This window comes from Catharus ustulatus, chromosome 3 (assembly GCF_009819885.2).
Source record: "Catharus ustulatus isolate bCatUst1 chromosome 3, bCatUst1.pri.v2, whole genome shotgun sequence".
Lineage (NCBI taxonomy): Eukaryota > Metazoa > Chordata > Aves > Passeriformes > Turdidae > Catharus > Catharus ustulatus.
The window spans coordinates 71,616,859-71,639,039 of NC_046223.1; the positions used below are offsets into that span (position 1 = coordinate 71,616,859).

A 22,181-nucleotide genomic window follows, 5' to 3' on the forward strand; every position below is an offset into this window, starting at 1 on the left:
ACTGTATTCATGCAATGGTACATTGCAAATTCTATTCTGAAATTTATCATGACAACTTAAAGCGTTTGCTACTTTCAGAAAAACAAAACACTTCAATATCTCTCTTCCCTACCTTATATTAAAATTGCAACACATCTCTCCCTTACTGTGTTTTTTGACATAGGTAAGTCTCCCATTATACCTTCCTTTGTTAATACCTATTCCATTTCTTAATAAATAAGAAATTTAAAAAGAGATGCAAATAATTTACACAAGATTCTAAATTAATTACCTTGATTTTTTTCAGCTTCTTCGACAGAACCAATGTATTTGGTAGCAGCTTCAGGGTTATCTACAGAGGGATCTAATGCATAACCTGGAACAAGAGGGAAAAAATATTTTATTTCAAGCTTTTCAATTTTGTAAAGCTTTTACTACTCTGTCCCTCTGCAAAGTCTTTCCTGTTAACTCTGGGGATGACAAAGGATTGAAACTTTGGAATCCCATTAACTTTTGACTTGGCCTGAGTATAAAGATTACTACGATGTAGTACCACGAGGCCCTTGAGTACATATTGCTCTCAGAATGCTTAAATTTGCACAACTCAGAGAAACAAATAAATGTAATAGGCAACAGTTAACAACGTAAGATACAAAGGGTGTGGATACAAGACACAAAGCAGCCAAGTCACAGAATCTGGTGGGAAAACGACCCCAGGATGCCCCTCTTTCAAGAGACGTCAATGCTGAATTCAAGCCAGTTTACTGCAATGGAAGCATTAGATTTTGAGATGCCATAGTAACCTCTTCTTGTAGGAACATGGAATAAGGAAAAGACTAGCTCAAAATCATATGTCAGAGATACAGAATGGATGCTGCTTTATTGCAGGGCACTGCTCCTCGGTATGCAAAGGCAGTAAGTCACGTGGGAACCAGCCAGTGGCTGCTGCATACACAGAGCCCTCTGGCTTCAGGAGCAGCCTTCTACTCTGCTTGCTACTTCTGCTGGGTCAAAGACAATGCTACTCATCTTTGGCAGTCCTGGAGTGGCAGCAGCTGGAAGGCAGAGGACAGAGGTGGAGGAAATAATAAATCAAATGATGCTTTCTAGGGCTTTGTGTGTATTCTGCCTCCCACAGCAAAAATTACTCAATCCTCCTCCTGCCAGAATTGGGAAAGCTTCAACTTGAAAGGAGTCTCTTCATCTAATGTAGATGCAGCCATGGCCTATAATTTTTAAAATAATTAAGTATTCACATCTTCATTTCCTGACAACAGCTATTGAGACTCAATAAAAACAAAACAATCCTAACCACAACAAAATCTGCTGCATTTACTCACATAAATAATTTAGAAAATGAACCAGCATTTCATAGCTATTCAGGATATTTACAGATTAAATGCATATATCCAACTCTTTTTTTTCATTTCTCCAGAAGTGGCTAGCGTGATCTTGTAAGATAGACAAATAAATTCATTTGGTTTCCAAGGAACAGGTGGTGGTGCACTGAACACATACTGACCACCATAGCTTTTTTTTTTTTTTTTTGGGAAAGGCTGCACCCTGGCGGACATAACATCAATTTTTATTAAATATTAAAGTGACAAAATGTCTCTTGAGGACTCAATAAGAATCTCTCTGTATCAAGGATAGAAAAAAAAAGTGAAAGAAAGATATTAAACTACCAGTAAAAGTAATCACACACACATAATGAATTAAATCCTACAGCATACAATCCAACTCCTGTAATTTGTTGATTCAGAGAGACAATCGTGAGCAGTGAGAGATTATCCAGTCTGCTCTGGAGACCACTGGCTCATAAAGGCACATAAAAATGCATACAAGTTGAGAAGCTATCAACATCATTCCCAAAGCCAAAGGAGATTGTCTCCCTAAACATTTTTCAGAAAGACTTCTCTCCTGGAATATGGTCCAGTTAATTTCCTTTTAGATGCTGGGGGAAAAAAAATGCTATTGAAATTAGTAGAAGAGTCATTCCAAAAACATAGCATGTATTCCCATCCAAATAGAGCAATCTACCTGCTGACCAGCCCTGTACTTTCAAATCTGGTAAGACCCAGCTGTGGAACAATGTATGTCCACATGATCCATGAATACGATATAGAGAGAAATACGCACCAATGCCATCTTACGAAATAGACATTCTCACTATCTCTAGGCTAAAAGTAAAATAATTTATTCTAGATTCTTAGTAGGATTTACTTCCATGGACAACCAAACCGAGCCAACACTGCAATCATTGCAATTCCCCTAATTTAGCTGCCTGCTTTTACTAAGCCACTATTTCAATGAGTTCTCTTCCAAGCTATAAGGTTTCTGTTAACAGTAGAGAGATATTACTTTGGATTTCTGTCAAAATCAATACAGTGGTTTACTTGTCCTCCAACTGTATTGACACTATCTCCGGGACTCTACTTGCTTGGTACTTGTAAAAGAGGGACAGTATTCCCATGAATAGGGCCCCTGGGCCAAGCACAGCTTCCCGTGGAAGTGGAGACTTCTTATAGTTGAGTTGAATTTGGTCCAGCATCATTCTCATAGAAAAGCTCTGAACAATTTCTACTTTCTAGTGGATATGTGAAAGGGAATATTTTCTTTCTGGCTGGGACTCCTATACGCAGCTGCAAAAGACAGCTTGCTTTTATCCTACTCAGCTGGTATCCCACATAATGTGCCCTGACTTCTATGTCTCCTTCAGTTTTAGTTAGGAGACAGATATTTCCCACAACATTTTAGCAACGAAAGATACAATTCCACCTACATCCATAATTTCAGTGCACCTGAAAATGGTTGGTTAAATAATTAGACTTTGATGTGCATTCCAGAAAGACAGCTTATTAAAGCCTGTTTACACTGCACTGAGCAATGCAGCACATAGAGACCCAAGGTAGCTCAGGTATGAAGAAAAATACAGTTGTACTAACCCACTCTGCACTGGCAGCTCTGCAGAATCAAAGTAATAGGAGACTAAAGTGCCTACAATTGTTAACACGTAATAGAGACTGTAGGTGTTGCATGTAACATGAGTAGATTTAAAAAAAACCAAGCCCACAAGTGTTATTTCCAAGTCAGTTATTTAAAGTATCAGTGTTAGTGATGACATAATCCTGCTATAACCAAGTTACTGAGTACTCATAAAGAGCTTTGAGATTCATAGAGAGAAGACTATTTCTTATTAAAAGGGACATTAATATCATGGGGAAGAAGAGATTTAAAAATACCAAATATTGCATGAATGAAGCAGTCCACTTTTAGGATGAGCACTGATGCTCAAATAGCTATGAAACGGCTAAAATATTCATGAACAGTTTGTGTGCAGCATGTAAAAAATAATCTGTAATTCTGCTTCTGAAAAGGTATATGTGCTCATATATTGACTTTTTAATCAATATTCAAAAGGGAATTTTCAAGAAAAGAGACTCCTTCAGCTGAGAGTACAGATACAGAAGAATAAATGTGTGCCATATGTTAGGATTTCCTACTCTTTTTTGACATGCTCCAAGGAATATAACATTGAAAAAATAATGCTAGATAAGCATTTTAAATCATAATGTGAAGGGGAAATTAATTTTCTAGAGAAACAGCGTTCATTTGATAGCTGAAATTAAAACAAGAAGACTGCCTTATGTCAATGGAATCAAACTAGGGTAGATTACCTAGGACTGCAGATGCAAAACTGGTTACCAATTTAAAAAGTCAGACTCCCACAGAGTAATTATTAATGGTTTTCTATTAAACTGGGAGAGGACCTTTCACAAGATCATAAAACGCCTACTTGGACTATTTTATTTAATGTTTTTTATGGATTATGCCATCAGTATACTCCCTTCAGGTAGCTGTAAAGGGCAATAAGGTCTCTCTCCCTACGACTCCTTTTTTCCAAGCTAAACAGTCCCAGCTCTCTCGGTCACTGCAGATTTTAACCCTAATGTGGAAAACATCTCCATTGCCTGTGACAACTTCCCCAAACTCCTGGAATAAAGGGAATCTTACTGAGATGGGTAGGTCTCATTTAAATCAAAAAGCAGATGGCACTGAGAAGGTTGGAAGAGTATTTTTTGATAAAATAGCCAAGGTACTTAGAGAATACCTAAAGAAATATAATACTTTAAAAAATACTTAAAGAAAAATATGATATTTACAATGACACACAATCTTTAGAAAACCATATCCTCAAGGAAAAGGTAGCACAGAAATCTGAAATCTCAGGTAACAGGGACAGTAATAATCACAGAATCCTTTTTAAACTGAAGGCAGGGAAATGGAAAACCCAAGCACACATGCAAAATGACCGAAGCTAAAAATAATACACAGTAACACTGAAATACCTTGTTTTAAAATAATAAACTAATGTAATTGGTAGGACAGTTCTGATGTAATTGGATAGAATATATGCTTTACCAGGTAGAAAGAATACAGAAATAAGATGGTCATGCCAGTGGGGAAAAATGTGCTCTATGCCACAGAAAGCTTAAAGACAAATCAGATTAACAAGTTAATAGTGTTAATGAGCATTAAATGATCCTGTGGACTGAAACTCCAGGTCTAAGTAGCGGTGAGTTACAGTTGCCAGGACTCCCAGAGTGACCATTAAGACAGAAAATGCAGTAACCATGAAATGATAAGAGATGGTGCCAGAGAAAGAAGCACAGCAATAATGGCATATTTTAGTCATCTCCTTGTAGCAGACTGCACAAATCTCACCCCAAGATGTGATGATTTTTACACAATGTACTTGCACTATTAAGCAGACATGCAAGAGACTCACATGAAAAAAAAAAGCCAGTTTAGCAGTGCAGGAAACTTGATTTTAAGATGTTCTTTCTAAGGACACACATTTTAATAAAGATCAAACTAACATTGTTGACAAAGCAAAGGAAGATATAAAAACATTTATAACAATGATTTCAATCTCAAAACAGGAGGGCTATATTAAGAAAAGATTTTTAAAAGGAACAGAAAGTGAGCACCAAAAGGTAAAGCCTTTTTTTCCAATGCAGGGGCACTTCAAAGAGACCATGTAGGAGAAAAAAAACTAATGCCTGTCAGCTAATAAAAGACGACTTTAAAGCAACCAGAATGAAGTGAGCACAGCTGAATAGTAAGTAAAGAGAAGCTATTAGAAATAAGAAACTACTCTTCAAAGAGTTGAAGTTGCATCCAGATGTGGAAAATACAAAGACCAAACTCCAGTAGACAAAGTAAACACGACACTAAGGCAGTCTTCCCCCAAAGGTGAGGGAAATCTTTTAACACATAAAAACTAACGCTTGTCCTTTGTCAAAACTGGCAGGGACAGAAAGTGTACCCAACAATGTGTAGGTCAACATGTGATCAAGGACTGAAAAGAGCATCTGTGAGGGTTGTATTGAACACATGTTGATTACAGTGGAGCTTGGGTAGACTCCTGTGCCAGAACTTTCTATATGGGCAACATGACACCACATCTACCTCAAAGTGAAATGCCAGGAAACTAAAGAGTCAAATAAGTGGTAACAAAACACCAGGATCAGAGGCAGTCATCCAAGATATCTAAAGTCAAATCACAGTGCAGATGCTCTCACCTAATATCACCTCAATATGACAGAAAAGGAATGTATCAAACACAATGCCATCCTTCAAAAGACGTTTCAGAGGAGATATGGAGATCAACCTGCCAGACATTTGTACAGTTAGAAGATTCAAGGAGTAGAAACTACAATAAAGAAAATGAGTATGCACTTGGATGAGCATTATATAGTGCAGGAGAGAACAGATACCACAGTTTACAGGTAAATTGCAATGACAAAACCTCCAGAATATTTCTGAGGTGAAAATCCTGTGATTAAGCAAAGCTTAATTGATCTTTGATACCTTTATGAAATTGAGTTAGAGTGAGTACAGGGTGTCTCAAAGACTCTTTAATACACCTACAGGTCCTTACATCGTCAATTGATGAAAAGTTATTAAAACACTGTCAAGAATAAATGGTTGGTTTGCACAGCACAAGAAAGTTGCTGGTGGATTCATGCTCAGGCCCGTGACATTCAACATATTGATAAACGATCTGGAAAATAGAGCAAGTAGCTTTGAGCAAGTTACTCACAGAACAAATTCACAGTGAGATTAACATGCAGCCACTGTGCACAGCTTTACTCTCCATCTCAGGAGCAATACAGTGGAACTAAAAGAGACACAGAAGAGAGACAGGGACAGCCATAGGCATGAAAAGGCTGCAACCGAGGAACAAGAAGATTGATCAGATCTATCCAGGTGGAAAAAAAAATGGAGGCTGAAAAGAAGCTATGGTCAAGATCTATAAAATAAGAAATCACACAGAAATGGTGAATAAGAAATGACTGCTCATTTCATTTTTTAGCATAAAGACTAGGGGATATGAAGCCAAACTAGAAAGCTGTTAAGTTCCCCAAGTTTAAAACAGAGATACTTCCTCACACAAGAAGCTGATAAGCTGCAGAGCTGTCTGAAAGAGGTTACTGGACAAAGAAAAATTATACAGGTTCAAGAAGCAGCTGGAAAAGTTTGTCAAAGAAAAAACAGAAAACCTCAACAAGTTGTCTGAAAATGAATAAATATAGAAGCATTGCCCTTGGCTGACAGATCGTGTATTGAAAAGAAGTATTCAGATGTATCACTATTTTCTTGCTTCCTTCTTCTACTCCCCACCAGATGCCCATTGCTGGCCTCTTGTGTAATAGAATAAAGGGCTGGAAGGACCTTCAGTCAATGACAGCATGGATGTTCTCAGCTATCCAAGCATCACGAGAAAAATGCTCCTTTAAGAGTAAATATTTACTGCACAAGAAGTAGATAAGAAAGACTAGTTGCCAAAAAATACTCGGATTTTGTTTGTGATTAATATACAGGTTTCTCAATGAATATATATTAACTTTCAGGATTATACATATTATAAAGCTGTCTTTTTTTTTGTGAAAGACACTGAGACAGTTGAGCTGTTTTGGATACAGGATCTCATTTACTACCCTCATCCTTCATTTATTCACTGCTTATCTACTTGCCAGCTACTGCAGATTTTTTTGAGATCTCCTGCCTTAGTGCAATGGTGCTGAACAGAGTAACAGAGACCAGAAGTCTCAAGATCTGCAGCTTCTAAAAGAGAGGTTTACTCCTGTTCTTCTAACAGGTTATGACTCAGTCTTGAAAATGATATACGGCTTGGGTTTATGCCTATCAATTTTAGTTGCATTTTTACACTTGGTGTTTTCTGAGAAGATATTTACTACATCCTTCCAAATGGGAAAAGAGAACATTGAAAATGTTAATAGATAACTTTCTGACAACTTAAAGGAGTGCTGTTTTTAACAAATCTTCTACCAAGTCAGAATATCATGCTCACTTACTGCATCTTCTAGCTTGAACTTCAGCTTCCCAGCACTGGTTTAAATTGCCTGTATCTCAGCCTTTTCATAGTTCCATTGTCACTGTATCCAGATCATTATCTACTGAACATTCCTAGAAAGCTGAATGATAGCTGCACACTTGCCAGTGACACAAGGTTTAAAAATACACTTTTATACACACTTTTAATACAGCTTTCAAGACAGTTGCTATGCAGTGATGACATAACCAACAGAAGTAGTTTTGAGTAGACTTGCTAGCTTTATCTTTTTCCAAATGAAACTTTTCAAATAAAAAATCTCTAATGAAACACTGTATGCCTACAGGCACTTTTTCCCAGTATCTATTTTACACATAAAAATGTGACATTTAATTTCAATCCACAAAATGTTAATTTCACAGAACAAAATCAAATCTGTCTATTCAGATCTTGAATAGAAGCTCCTACTTGTATTGTCTGTCAAGTTCTAATATCAAAATTACAGTCAAGTAAGTTAAAATGATGCTATGAAACTAGATATCCATTTCTTAATATTGTCATTTTGCTTATATTTCACATCCTAACAACTCAGTGAAAAGTACTTATTAGCTAAAGCTATGTAAGAGAAAAACTGTCATTAATATATTTCAATTTTTAACATTTACAAGAAAGCTTCTAATAAAACTCAAGTACAAAGAAAAATTGAGGGTGGGATAGTCTCTGATCTTAGGCATTTTCTTCCACTGTAATACCTAGCTACCACAGATGTTAGCAACAAAGACCCAATCTCATGCATCACAGAATACAGTAAGTGAATTCAGGCATGCATAAAGCCCTAATGAAATTAAGGATACTTGTTTAGGAAGTTGATTTTTGAGGTAAAACAGTTTGAAAGAAGTAGTATTTTTAATGTAAATATGAATAAAGAAAGATGCAACTCTGTTGTGCAAAAAGTTGAGCATTCTGACATTTTAAGTTAACACAAGAAGTATAAAATCTTGACTAAAAAACTGAATGTCAAGCATATAAAGAATACTTCATCTGAACAAGCACTTGCAATCAAACTTAAAACAGAAATAAAAGCTTACAATGAAACACAGGAAAAAAACTAACCATTGTTATATGTAAACACATGGCAGCAGCTTTGTTCTTTCAAATGTGTGCAAAAGAACATTTAGAATCCAGTTTTTCCATATTTTTCCTATCTAAAAAATAACAATTTTTCTTACAATTCATAAAAAATCTGCTTGAATCTGAAGCTGCCCCAAGACTCAAATGTTTCATTTTTCAAGTGCCCCTATTTACAAGGGAAAATGTTATTCAAGATAAGAAAGCAGTCACTACACTGACCACCAACACAGTTCTTTTGGTCTTTGCTAAGACTATTTTAGTATTGCATTCCCATTCTCTGCAAATGTGATTGATTCCATTTGTATCAAGATGCAACCACTGAAGAACCTGACAACTCAGTAAGGCTTCCTTACGGTTTTGAGGCAGAATCACATGAAACAATCTCTTTTCATAACAGATCTACAGTTTGTGATGTGAGAAGTGTGAAATTTTAATATGTGTTTTCTACACTTGATGCAGCTAATGGAAGGTTTAATTAAGAGGGGCTTGGTAGGAGATCATACACTAGATTCCAATTCAAAAGGGAACTACAAAATTCGTTTTCCCAAATAAATACTATCATCTCTATTCATATGCATTCTTATATATGCCTTTTCCTATTTTATTAATTCTGATAAAAATCAATTTACAGAAATTACAGTTCTATTAATTGTTCTGTCAAGACCATCATAATTTGTCCAACCTGATATGATAAAAATGGAGGAGAATTCCACTGTTAGGGACTTACCATAGGTTGCAAATGTTCTTCTTTGTTGCTCAAACATGAAATCATTGATGTGAGCTGGTTCTGCATATCCAGAAAGCATGTTTCTAGGTGCAGCCATTTGCTGAGTCCTAAATGGGTTCTCTGGTCCAAACTTCATCAAAAATGTTGAAACAAGGTGGAGTAGAATTAGTAATTTGTTATTTTTTGCATTTACTTTTTCAGAAAAAAAAACCCACAGGAAAAAAGAGACCTGTCTTTCAAAAATAGTAATGCAAAATCACTTCTTTGTGACTACTGAAGAAGTTTCCCCATCTGCTATTTTACACAGTAATAATCACACAGTTGTTCTGAACAGTTGATTTCAGAATTGAACTTTTTGGCCTGTATTACTGGCACAGAGCTCAGGTCAATGTGAACTACTTGACAAAACCAACACATTCTGTTATTTAGTGTGGGACCAGTACAAACATTCAGAAGACAAAACCCAAGGGTGTCCCACATTAGGTTTCCCTAACTAAAACATTTACACACAGCAGCACTGAAGCAAGTCAAAAGCAGTACTTTTGTTCACACATGTCATGGCTTTGATATGTTGCAAGCTCGCTATGAAAATGCCAATTTCTGTGGTTCCTCAAAAGGTTTTCTACACATAAAGCATAACCAATGTAGAAATTTGAGACTGATGCAGTATTTTTCTGCCTAGAAGGCTACCCCCTGGTCGAAGAGAAGACAAACTGTACAACGAAGTTAAATACAGTAAAAAGTTAAATGCTTAAACAGCTATTTTTATCTTTCAGATAGTCTGTCAGTTATAACAAAATGGAAAGTGGTTCACATGGCACCAGGCAATCTAAATTCAGTCTTAAAAGGTTCTTCACTACACAAATTCAGCATAGCTCAAGTTACTAAAATTCTTGATACTGATATGAATAATTAAACTGAAAATACTTTGATTTTAATGTTAAATCCTCCTCTTAAAATTCTTATATCTGCAAGTCTCACAAATGTTAATTCTGCCCTAATGAGCACAATGAGTAAATAGAAAAAATATGAAAATAGTAAACAACCACGTCAATGTAGTTCATGTTTAACTCAACATCTTTATAATGCTATTTTCCTAGCTTAAGTTTAAATTTTTACAGCTATAATTCTGATAAACATTTTAAGACTCTTCTTAGAAGAGCTTTATGCAGAATATTGAAATTCAAGCACTAAAAATACCAACACACTTGTGTAGAATTTATTTTTTAGTCTGCTCAAACTATATTTCAAAATGCAGCAAGCATCCAAAGTTGTCTTATAGTAAATTCACACAAAATTTATACAACTTCTGCCCTTTAAGTCAAAGGTGTTTCTGCTCTAAAAACCAATGTTGTTTCTTACCTCAGGTGCAAACATGGTTTCATAAGTGGGATTGTATTGAACTTCCTTGATAGCAGGATCAAGGTGGACTCCTGTTTCCACGTCTTCCTGAAATAAAACAGACATACATATTAATTACCCACATTAATTTTACACACAAAGACATTTAAATATATGATTTTACTTCCTTTCAGTCCAAATTAGGGCTGTAGTTCAAGTTGACACTTTCAGCATTATGAAAGAGAAGACCATCTTGGTCAAAGTTTCTATTTAAAAAAAAATATTGATTGCAAAACCAATGTCAGGCGGTCACTGAGAAACTCAACTTTATAAAACACTTGAAGATTTTTGCATGTCAATAATTATTTATTTTTATTTAAAGATTTTATGTGCACATTTTAAAAACAGTAGCAAGATTGAAGGAAAGCTTTTTTTTAGGATGTTTGAACACCTGACTTGTAAAGAAGAACCAATTAAAATGGTCATGAATCTAATATAAAGGTATGGAAGCCAGAACTCTATAAAAGATAGAAGGCAGAAATCACAAGTAACTATTCTGAAAGACAGTTGCAAAGAAAAAAATTACATATCAACATTACATATAAAGATTAAGTATAACAATGATTTTTACAGAATCCAATAATCTCTTATTTCCAAAAGGTTCATTTTTATACTGAAAGGTATAAATGTAATTCAGCTCTAGTACTTGAACACATTTGCAAGTCTGTTGTGACAAAAATGTGATAGATGAAGGGACAAGAAAGAGGGATTAACCAAAAGAGCAACTTCAAGCAACCCACAGGGAAAAATACAGAAGGGCACATGCAGTTGAAATAGAAGACAGAGAAGAAAGAAAATGTCTGATAAGATAGCAGTGCTGCAAAAGACTTGGTTTCAGAGCTTTATGAAGACTCTTCCACATCAACAGAACTCCTCTCCTCATCAAGACCCCAGTTAACGAAGGAGAATATTATTTTGCAGAATTATTACTGTCATTGCTTCCTGTATCTTCATTCTAGAAAAATAGCAATTGAAAAGGACCCAGGATGTGCTAGTATACTGATAAAATCCCTAGTAACCATACTGAAAAAGCTGTCTTAGCATCACTGCTTAGTCAGTGCTGACCTACAGCAGGATCTCAAAGCATTTGTGACTTACAAAAGAAAGCGGCACGACAGAGAACCAAATTTTAGCAGTTGCTTCATTGATAGAAAATTATCTCAAATAAACTCTATCTTGCCTTATATCATAGTATCTTGAAAGAACAAAATAGCATATCCTTAACTTGTTTAATATTGTTAGCTAGTCTCTGACAAGCTACGCCCAGAAGCTTTTTTCTCCCCAGTTTAACAGCAGGTCAATTATAAATTTGCTCATGCATACAAGATTTCAAAGATTTTAAAACCTAATTTTCTAGAACACAGAAAAGAGAAACAGTGCCTAAAGATCTTTGGCTTGTTTCCTGATTATATTTGATTAAAATTGCTCAACAAAGGAAAATAAAAGCATGTTAAAAACAAAAACATGACATCAGCAATCCCATTAATTGTTTTTCTACTAAGGCACTGTCTTAGTAGAATTGTTAACTCCAACCAGAAAGCTTTACAATCACCATGTTATCAATTATTTTAACAGGCAGGTCCAGCCACTGTACTGATCTTGCCTGAACCCTCAGCACTACCAGTTCTCAGCCTGACCTCATTTCTCTCATCACACAACCTTTCTGATTCACAGGGCTTGGATGTCAACAACTACTGGTACATTCACAGCCTCAACTTTCAAACACCATGAAGTTGTCTGCAAACAGCACAGTAGGCTTAATCCTGTCATTCAGCGAAGAAACTTCAAGCCCCCAGTTAGAACAGGAGCTTACCAAAACCACTTCCTAACCTGTGTTACCTACAAACTTAAAATTGCTTCCACTGCTCCATGTCATGAGGACATTTTCCACAGACAACTTTTTCAATTCACATCATACAGCTTACTCTTTCAGCTACACTTCACAACTTGTCCACAAAATTCAAAATTTAAGAAAATAAAAATTAATAAAATTGAAAATAAGGCAAAATTTATCTGATCAATGGTTAGTGACATTTAAACAGTGATCGGTTAACTTGAAATTAGGACAGTTTTTTCCCAACTCCTTAATCTGAAAAAGCAAAAAAACCCCAGGTTTGCAAAAATGCCAAGCATTTTTCAGTTCTGCTATTTTTCCTTCTTTTTTCTTCCTGTGAAGGACTATTATATGCTGCTTGGTAATTGAGAAAAGAAACAGATTGTGCCATAAAAGCTGATCCTCTGCTGGAGGATTATAGCAATTCTGGTTCTACTTCGCTGCTGGTGGAACAGTGCTGAGTCACTCGAAAGCCACACAATATGTTCACTCCTAGACCACCACAGGCACATTCTTTCTGTGTGAAAACCACCGAGCCTTGAAATTGAAGCACATGTTATATTTATCAGAGCTACGCTCAAGACCTCCAGTCTTATTCATGTTTTTCATATATTAGGGCATCAAATGACAAGCTCATAACATGCTGCTGAAGCACATAATGGTTATCTTTTCATTACGTCATTTTGCTTTAAACTGTGTAATAATTTGAGTGTGGTCCAACTACCCACTTTACTTTCTCAGTATTTTTAAAAAATGAAATCTTGATAGGAATATATATATTGACACAACATACTGCCAAATGTTAGTCTATGGCAAGAGTTCAAATTGCAGCAGACAAATTATCCTTTGGTCAGCATCTGGTAAGTACCACTTTGCACAATGTTATAAGATTCTAGCAGGTAGCAGAAACATTAAAAATATTAACCTAGCTCATATTTCACCAACTGCCAAGCTATCTGCATTGGGGTATTTTGATTGTGGCTTTATTATTTTTTTTTCTGGATGAGATGAAAGAACTCATCAGCAACCTCTGGACATGGTGAAGATCTCTGGGTAGTACAGCTGCATGCACTGCCAGAAGACCATTTCAGCAGAATGCAAATTCTAGGACCCAGAAAGCAAGGAAAGGTAATACACGTCTCACAACACTGTCCCTTTATGCTGGCAACAGTCTTAACTGCAAGCATTCCAGATGCATTTGCCATAGCTCTAGCTAACAGGGAAGGGATCACAGGAGCAGCAGCCTGGCAGAGTTGAGACTGAGATAAGGTAATCTAAGGGATCACCTCTCTGCTGTGCTGTAGCTTTTCCTTTGGTCACAGGAATGATTTATCTAAAAGCCTAAGGTGAGCAATCCATCATGTAGCTTATGTGCCAAGTGTGACACAAGTGGCTCTGTGGGATGGGAGATGATCAGTAGTTAAGCTGAAAGAGGAGTGCATCTGTGATTTCAGTGAAGGGCTAAATACTACCCTAGATCACTTCCACTCTCAAAGGCATAGGAACCATAAAAAGAGGGGGGGTCAAAAAGCTCTCAAACAGACAGAGTGTTCCTCTGGAGAAAAAGTTCAGCTGTATGACTGGCAGAGAAGCAGCTGGTGTTTGCTGCAACTCAGAAATTGCATTAATATGGGCTTTATTGCATGCTGTAACATCCTTAAAGGGCTGTACACTCCATATAACTTTGAATGAAAGAATTAAGGTTTTAAGAAGTTATATTTTACTGAATATGGCTATCTTGAATAACATATTAGAAAGAAGCTGCAAACTCAGCTGTATGTGTTTCCTCTCAGCACTAGTAACAAGCACCCAACTGAAATACAGTGGCTACACTGGGCACCACACATCAGGTAAGACACATGCTACTGAAAAGTGTTCAAAAGAAAAAAAACATTATTGAAGGGCTCAAGAAAATATGACCTGATATGACCTGAATAGAAAACTTGAGCCACCTATTTAGCACAGAACAGATTCAGACTACAGAACTTTGCAGAAATAAGGACAACCAAGAACTGAAAATGCTCATTCCATAGATCCACTGAAGTTTGGTAGACATTTGAATGAACGTCTGTCCAGAGAGATGCAAGAATCACTGCTGATACAAGGTAAAAAGAGGCAGATGATGTCATTTCACCAAACTACTGTGTTGGTTGCGTTATTTTGGGGGTTTTTAAAATAGCTGTGATGTCCACTTACTTGAAATATCAGGTTACTTTACAGTTCAGAGATGATTTGATGAGATTAAAGAATTCTTTTGATAGCTAAATGCTGTCCTTTTGCACCTTTTGTTTAACAAAACACAACCACTCTATTATAGAGGAACGGCACCCAGGGCTGCACTCTGGAGTATTAGTATTGCCTAAGGAATCTATCTTGAGGCAGAAAGAAGCTTTTGATGCTAAGTGAAGACAAGGGGGTGCTTCATTCTAACTCCCCAGAGATTACAGAATCTCTGGTTCCTTCCAAGGTATGCTCCTTCAGTCCTACTGTAAAGCTTGGCCACTTCAAAGCATAAGAAAAAGGACATGAAATAGAAGGGGGTTTTAGACAACAAATACAGCAAATCAGATTAACCTTTCTCCTTAACAGGTTCCAGAGTCCTCCCTTTCATCAAAAAAAACTCCTACCCAAATGCCATAAAACAACAGTTCTACTTTCTATGAAAAGTACTTGATTTATAGAATAAAAAATAGTTCAGTAATACAAAAAATATGTGTCAAAAGCTTGCTAGAAGTTTATTTATGTGCATGCAAGACCAAAACATTTCTTTAATTGAACAGTGGCAAAATCCCTGTAACAGGCAACAAAATGGAGCCATAAAATATATGACCAAGGTGCACCATGTACTGCAACACTGGATCGTAATTCTGTTCCTTAGAAAGTATATAATGTGGCTTATGTTTTCCAGCTTCATCTCATGCAACCAGAGAGTTTTGATGTCTATACGTTGGGGTTTTTTTTTTCTTTTTTTTCCTGGACATTTCAGATAATAAATCTACAACATTCCATTTCCCCAGGTAAAGTCATTAGTAGTTAGTCAAACAGCTAAAAAGGGCAGGCTGCTTTGCACCACATTTAATTAGTTTTAATTATCGATCACATTAAAATGTGGTAAATTAAGACTGCATCCCATGAGCCACTGAGACTTAAGCAATTTGTCACTTATCAATTCTTGCCTAAACCACTTGGGCTGTCAAATGCACATTATCTCATTCTAAAGATTTACAAATTTATTACCGAGAGATAAACAGCATTTGCATTGAAGCTCCAACATTAACACATGGTTGTTATCAGCTTTTATTCTTTCTACCCATTCATGCACTCCTAACAGTAAATGATGGTCTCACTAACTTCAACAGACTAAAAATAAACCAGCAAGAAAAGCATAGGCAAAATTATTTTGTTGAACTATGGCTAGATTCTCAGGGTCTTCCAGGATGACCAGTTCTAAACATCTACTCTCTACAAGATATTTTGTGTCAAAGAAAGCTAGAAAACCCACCATGTCGAAGACCACAAACATTCCTAACAAGTAACATTTCTCAAGTCTACCAATGTTCAATCACTGCTACAGAATTGTCACATACCACTTTATACCATTCTTCTCTCCATAGCTGGCAGGATTAGGTTTTAAAAAACATAAGTCTGACGGAAGTCTATTTTCCTCCCCTTACGTAAAACTTTTCTGGAAACCTGCATAGTGCCAACGGTAAACTAGATTCAAAGGGAGCTGATGCTTCTGATCCCTTCTCACATTAAGGGCAACACAGATCCTCCAGCTCCTGTATGGGGCTGGGCCAGCCTAGTTATTTTAACCAAGTTAAATGTCCTCTCCTCAAATCCACTGAAAGGCATCACTGTAGAGAAGTATCATAAAATCTGCTCCAATCTGAGTCTTACCCTGGACAGAGATCAAACAATAAGTGTTCTCTCAAAAGTAAAGCTTATAGCTGCAATGTTTCCTGTGAAGTGATTTCTTCACAGAAAGTGCAATTTCCTGAATTTCCTTCTACATTTATAATTCAAAAGTGAAAGTAAAACTATCAGCAATATTAGGGTGATTTTATCATAGAAGTAGAAACTGTAGGAAAACGAATTATGATTGGGTTTGACAATGGCCTAGTTGTTGGTCTCTGGGTTCCCTTCCCTTTCTTGAACAGCCTCTGTTTACAACACAGTGATGCTTACCTACTGTTCGATGATGTATTTGGAGAAAGAAAATATCTTGATTAATCTGTCCACTCTTTCCACATAAGAAAATTCTGCCCTATGGAAATCTGGCATCTAGGGGAGAGTAAGGGCAGAGCAAGGATATGTGATGATACTTCTGCACTCCCATCAGCCAAGTATTTCCAGGTCTTGGTGAGACTGGAATTTATTGACACTTCATCCTTCAATGGATCTCTTCCAAGTACTTGTCCAGACTCTCCTCATAACAATGCAAAATTCTTCAACACACAAGACTTGGCATGACAATAAGCCCTACTACACATTGCATGAAGAGCTGCATCGTTTTATTTGCTTTGAACCTAACTCCTACTAGGCAGCTTATGGTTGCTGTAATGGAAGAGACAGTGAGTATTTAACTCCCTTTCTGTGAGGAGTTAAATAATTTAATGATTTTGTAGGTGTCTATCATACTTTATACCTCGGTTGTCTCTTTTGGCCTTCTCAATACTTCCTCAAACAGAAGCAGGACCTTTCTTCAGCCCCGCTGTCCCACTCTGAGTGTCCTGCAGTTGCACCTACCTTTTTCTGCATGAAGGGACCAGAAGTACAACTTTTCATCCTCTGTTGCCTTCACTCAAGTGAATTCAGTGGTGTTAAAAACAGTAACAGAAACATGCAACTTTCTCATAGTGGGCTCTTCAGTTTAGAATGAGAGTAGAAGAATTACTGGATGGAGTCACCAGTAATTACAGCTGTTATCTACTATGAGCAATTTAACATGAAGATCAGCAATGGGTCTATTTCAAGAAGCAGACTGTAAGAAGAGGGTGTAACAAAAGCCAGCCCCTCAAACTTTTAAAACATGGTTATCATGTATCATGTATATCATCAGTATAGTTTTCAATTATAAAATAATTATTTTCACAGAAATGTGACTTTATCTAACTATGATGCACTTTGAAACAAGGAGACACTCAGATGCCTATAGAGAAATTAAATACATATTGGAGTAACATCTTAGGGTTATATTTGATATGCTTAGTTCAGTAGCCCAAATGCTGCCAGCTGAATGTGCTAACAATGACACCTGCTACAAAAGAGAGTGAGGACTCATTCTTACTTAAAGCATACATAAGGTCTATGCCAGTTAACAGGCCAAAATTCTGAACCAGAAACAAGTAAAACAGCTAGAATGCTGAGTACCAGCCATTTAAGTTTTGCACTCTCAACTGCCAAAAATGCAAGCTGTGGTTTCTGTTTATTGTATTGACTAACCCTTCTAACCTCCCTTCTCACCATCAACTTTTGTTACCCGTTCCTGGTCCTTCGTGCAATAAATACCCATGCACTTAAGAGTACTTCATCCTTATTCATCTCAAAACAGCATTTGCACAAGTGAAGTGATATTACTGAACTGTAACTTTGCTTTCCTACTTACTCAGCTCCCTGTTTTTCCAGGCCTGTACTTAGAGAGGACTTGTGACTTAGACTCAAAACACCATGTTTTTCACGTTTGTTCAGTAAGGGCTTTCTAATTCTACAGAATCAGAGTAAATTCCTGAGGGGTGTCTGGCAAATTTCCACGGCTGACTAGTGGGACACTGTCATTATTAGATATGGAAGGTGTTGAGAACATGTGGCACATGAGACCAGCAGTTATTTCTCAAACCCTAACAGTCCAAAAAGAAAGTCTGATGTAATTCTACAAAGACACGACCTGTTGCTACTCAGAATAGGTTGTGGTGCTAAAAGCAGCTTCAGTATGTTGTGTTCTGAAAGTCTCAGCTTGAAATTGTTGCTATTTGCAGTTACATACACCTCATCTATGTTCACAAGTAAAAGTTATACATAAAATTATAATCAAACATCTTGATATTGAAAAGCCTCACACCCTTTTCATCTTAGTTAGCAGAGGCAGTCCTAGATGTGCTGGTGGATACCCCTTCCAGAGCACAGCCTGGCAAACAGCTTTGAACTGAACGTGCTGCTGGCACCTAACTTTTCTCCAGCTGCTTGTTTCTGCACTGGAGATTTATCTGCACCAGCACAGCATTTGTGCAAACCAGATCAAGGAATGGATCCGAGGACAAATAATCTCACCAGTTTTGTTTTTTCAAAGTTCAGATCAGTTCCCTGACATAATTCCCTGAGAAACTACATAAACCTTTGTGCTGGCTTGGCAAAGGGAAAACCTGTTGATACAGGCGTAAGGGTGGTGGAAAGCACATCCAGGGCTACTTGCCCCTTACCACTAACACTCACAAAATACTATAGATGTTGATTAGCATTTCTTTTGAAATGTGCACAAGACAGCCTGCTGGATGCTACAACTCGAGAAGACAGATTTCCAAGCCTCTAGGAGATAAACAAATGTAGTCACTATATACAACATAACATCTACATAAAAATTGTGATAGAATATGAATTAACTAATGACGACTAAGTGAATGAGTCCATCCACCTCTTAGTCACTAGGCAAGAGCATGTGGTAGCAGGACACATGCAATCACAGCAAGATGCCTGCTTTTGATTAGAAATTTGTTGCCGGTACAAAAAATCCCAAAGTGAAAACAGCACACACTCCCCTCGCTTTCTGGTATCACAAAAGTGAGCCAGTGTGGTACTGAACTTAGAAACGAAAGGTTCTCCCAGGAATAACGAAATAGAAGTACCAACCAGCTTTCAGGCGGCCCTTTAGAACAGGATTCCGTGGCAGCCACCCTATAAAGTATCTACTTCACCCCAACACCCGGGAAAACCACCCAGGAAAATACCTTATACTGGGAACAGTAAACAAGTATCTAACGGACTGTAATCAAGGCATGCTTTAAGTTGGAGCTAACACGCTTTAATAAACTTAACTCCCGCAGCTGGAATCCACGGGAGCTCCCCGACACCCACCCTCCTCTCCACAGCTCTGACCCCCACACCTCAAGGCAGGGGAGGGCAGGGCCAGGCGGCGGCAAGGCACCCCTATCGGCACTGGGCCCCTTCCGCCCCGTTTTCCCAGCCTGGGACCGCTCCAGGGCTGTCCCCAGCATGGCCCTGAGGCCGGCAGTGCGGACACAACGCCGGGCAGGCGGGCGGCCCGGGCCCTGGAGGGCTGCCTACCTTCACGGCTACTTCCGGGGCCGCATCGACGGGCAGGGCCGGGGGCGCGGCGGGAGGCGCCCGGAGGTGCAGCACGGCATCGCGGCTGGCGAGCACGGCGGCGGAGCGCTGGGAGCCGCCCTCGGTCTCGGGCTCCGAGTCGGGCTCCGAGTCGGAGCCGCCGTAGGAGGCGAGCGCGGCGATCGCCGCCGACATCTTGGCGCGGGGGATGACGGGACGGGCAGGTCCTGGCAGCTCCACAAGGCTCGAGGCGTCCCTTCCCCCGCAGAACAACCGGGGGGGGGCTGCGTCTTAAAATCGTTGCTCGTTAAAACAGAACACACACTCTAAATGATAAATTGTGGTCTGTTACTGGATACACCGGCGTTTGATGGGGGAACATCCCACTCGGCTGTTGATAGTGCTTAACCTTTCAGGACTCCCTAGCCGGACTACAAGCCCCAGCATGCAACGCGGCGCCGCCCCTGGAAGTTTCCCCCCAGCTCTCGCCCGCACTTTGTGTGACGGAAAGGGAAAATATTCAATAGACCGGGGAGAACTCCCAGGCGCACACTTCTCCCCGCACACAAAGCGTCTTCGCCGTCTATTCGACAGAGGGCAGCGGAACAAGGAGCCTAGGCTCCAACCGCCCCGGACCCGCTCTGTGCCCCGGGGGGCTCCGCCTCCTCACGCTGACTGGCCGCCGGCACACCCGGCTTCTGTTACGTCACAGCGGCGGGGCCCCGCCCCGCCCGCGCCGGGGAGAGGGAGCACGGCGGGCCGGACTGTACCACCTGCCCGCCTGCGGGGTGGGGGGCGGCGGCGCATGGACCAGCCCGAGCATCGGGCGGTGGGGGGGGGCGGCCGGGTTCGGCCGCCGGGTAAACAGCGCTTCCCCCCCGCTCCCTCCCGCCCGGCTCGGCGCGCCGGGAGAGGCCCCGCCCCCCGCGCGCGCACACACGCGCACACACACAGAGACACGCGCGCGCTGCCCGGTGTCTATTGTGAAGCCGCCGGGGACGCTCCGCGCCCGTCGCCGCCCCCCGAAACACGGAGCCGCCAGCTGGGAATGGCCGGCGCCGCCTGAACTTCTAGCGCCCCGGCGGCCGCGGAGGGAGGGGCTGAGGCTAAGGGCGAGCAGCGTGAAGGTGCGCGGCGAGGGCAGGCGAGTAAGTGCCCCCCACCCCCGTACCTCCCTTCCCTCGCGGTCCCTGGGGCGAGCGGCAGAGACCAGCCCCGGCTCCCCATCGCCGGCGGGGCTGCGGGACACGCCTGCCCCACAAAGGGACCGGCGCTCGCCAGGTGATGGTCCCCTCCCCTTTGTCCGCGCCCGCGCGGGGGGCGGCGGCGGGAGGGAGTGATGGAGGGAAGGAGGGAAGCACGCCGCGGAGCCGCTTTCCGCCGTCTGCCTGCCGCCCCCGCGGGCAGGGGCATGAGGGGGGCGTGTTGCGAGGCGGAGGAGGGGAGGGGGCCACACTTGTGCCGGAGCACGGCGTTTCCCTGCCCTTCTCCCGCTCCCGGGCGCCCCGTGGATCGGCCGGCGGGGAAGGTGCGGCGGAGCAGGGCCGGGGTCGGCGGGCGGGGGGCGGCGGGGTGACGTCACCGCCGCCAGGTGCGGGGAGAGGCGCCCCCTCCCCTGCCGGCCCCGCCGAGGGCAGAGGTGCGGGCGGGCGGCGGGACTGCCGGGCGGAGCGCGGGGGGATTCGCTCCGATCCCAGGGCAGAGCTGCCCGCTGGAACACTGCTACCATTGTTAGGAGGGCTTGGAGGTCGCGGGGGATGGCCGGGAGCGAGGAGGAGCACGCAGGTTCCAACTTCTCGCAGCCCACTCCCGAATGCCTTCCTGCGTGCCCGCGGACAGGAGAAATGGGAAGTACGGAGCGCCGGCCGAGGGCTGGCTGTAACGCCAGGTGTGTGCATTGCACGCGCTTGCACCTGGAGCGGTACAGTGCCATGACTTCCCTTCGAGCTGCATGTGCTTTCAGAATTAAAGTGAGCACACAGTGACATCTAATTGTGGCACAGTGGCATTTAATCTGATTAAATGCTCTACTTTGAATTTTCCACCCTTTTCAGCAGTCTCGGTTTGAAACATTCGTTTTCTTAGCTTGAGGGGGTATCACTTGGTTTAATTTGTTTTTTAAAAAAGATAAATGTAGACAGCATATAGGAAGTGTTGATAGCGTGGAGTGGAGCAAGGCACTGCATTAAGATCTGTTAGACACAGGTATGGTATGTCTTTGTATGCTAGAATCAAGATTTTGGGTAAAAGTCCCACACATTTCAACAGCAAGACCTTTTGTTTGCATCTCCGACAGCTGAAGTATGCTACACTGAACTAGCATTTCATATGGTAATGAGCTGACTTTTTTCATCTTAAATCTATGGATGATGAATCCATAAGTAAGGAAAGCTATATGATGCTTTACATGAATCACTGCTTATTAATATCAAAAGTGGTTCTTTCACTGCAGTCAGTTGGTTTATTGG

At 40.4% G+C, this 22,181-nt stretch overlaps 2 protein-coding genes across 6 annotated transcripts in view; one reads left to right on the plus strand and one right to left on the minus strand.

The window, feature by feature from the left end:
- The window catches only part of CDC40 (cell division cycle 40), a 37,791-nt gene extending 17,516 nt beyond the window's left edge, over positions 1 to 20,275 (minus strand). Inside the window, exons 1-4 of the mRNA XM_033054937.2 lie at positions 19,714 to 20,275; positions 10,560 to 10,646; positions 9,198 to 9,327; positions 272 to 355 (exon numbers count right to left, since the gene is read on the minus strand). Coding sequence (XP_032910828.1) covers positions 272 to 355; positions 9,198 to 9,327; positions 10,560 to 10,646; positions 19,714 to 19,908 — 496 coding nt within the window. The 5' untranslated portion in view covers positions 19,909 to 20,275. The remainder of the gene's footprint in view (positions 1 to 271; positions 356 to 9,197; positions 9,328 to 10,559; positions 10,647 to 19,713) is intronic.
- A 346-nt stretch (positions 20,276 to 20,621) lies between these two features.
- Positions 20,622 to 22,181, plus strand: part of WASF1 (WASP family member 1) — a 90,048-nt gene continuing 88,488 nt past the window's right edge. For 2 of the 5 annotated variants that reach the window (XM_033054938.2, XM_033054942.2), the window contains exon 1: positions 20,780 to 20,861. The gene's annotated coding sequence lies outside the window, so the exon portion shown is untranslated. Of the gene's footprint in view, positions 20,862 to 21,220; positions 21,242 to 22,181 lie in introns of those variants that run through there. The other 3 variants (XM_033054943.2, XM_033054939.1, XM_033054940.2) reach the window with 3 other exon arrangements.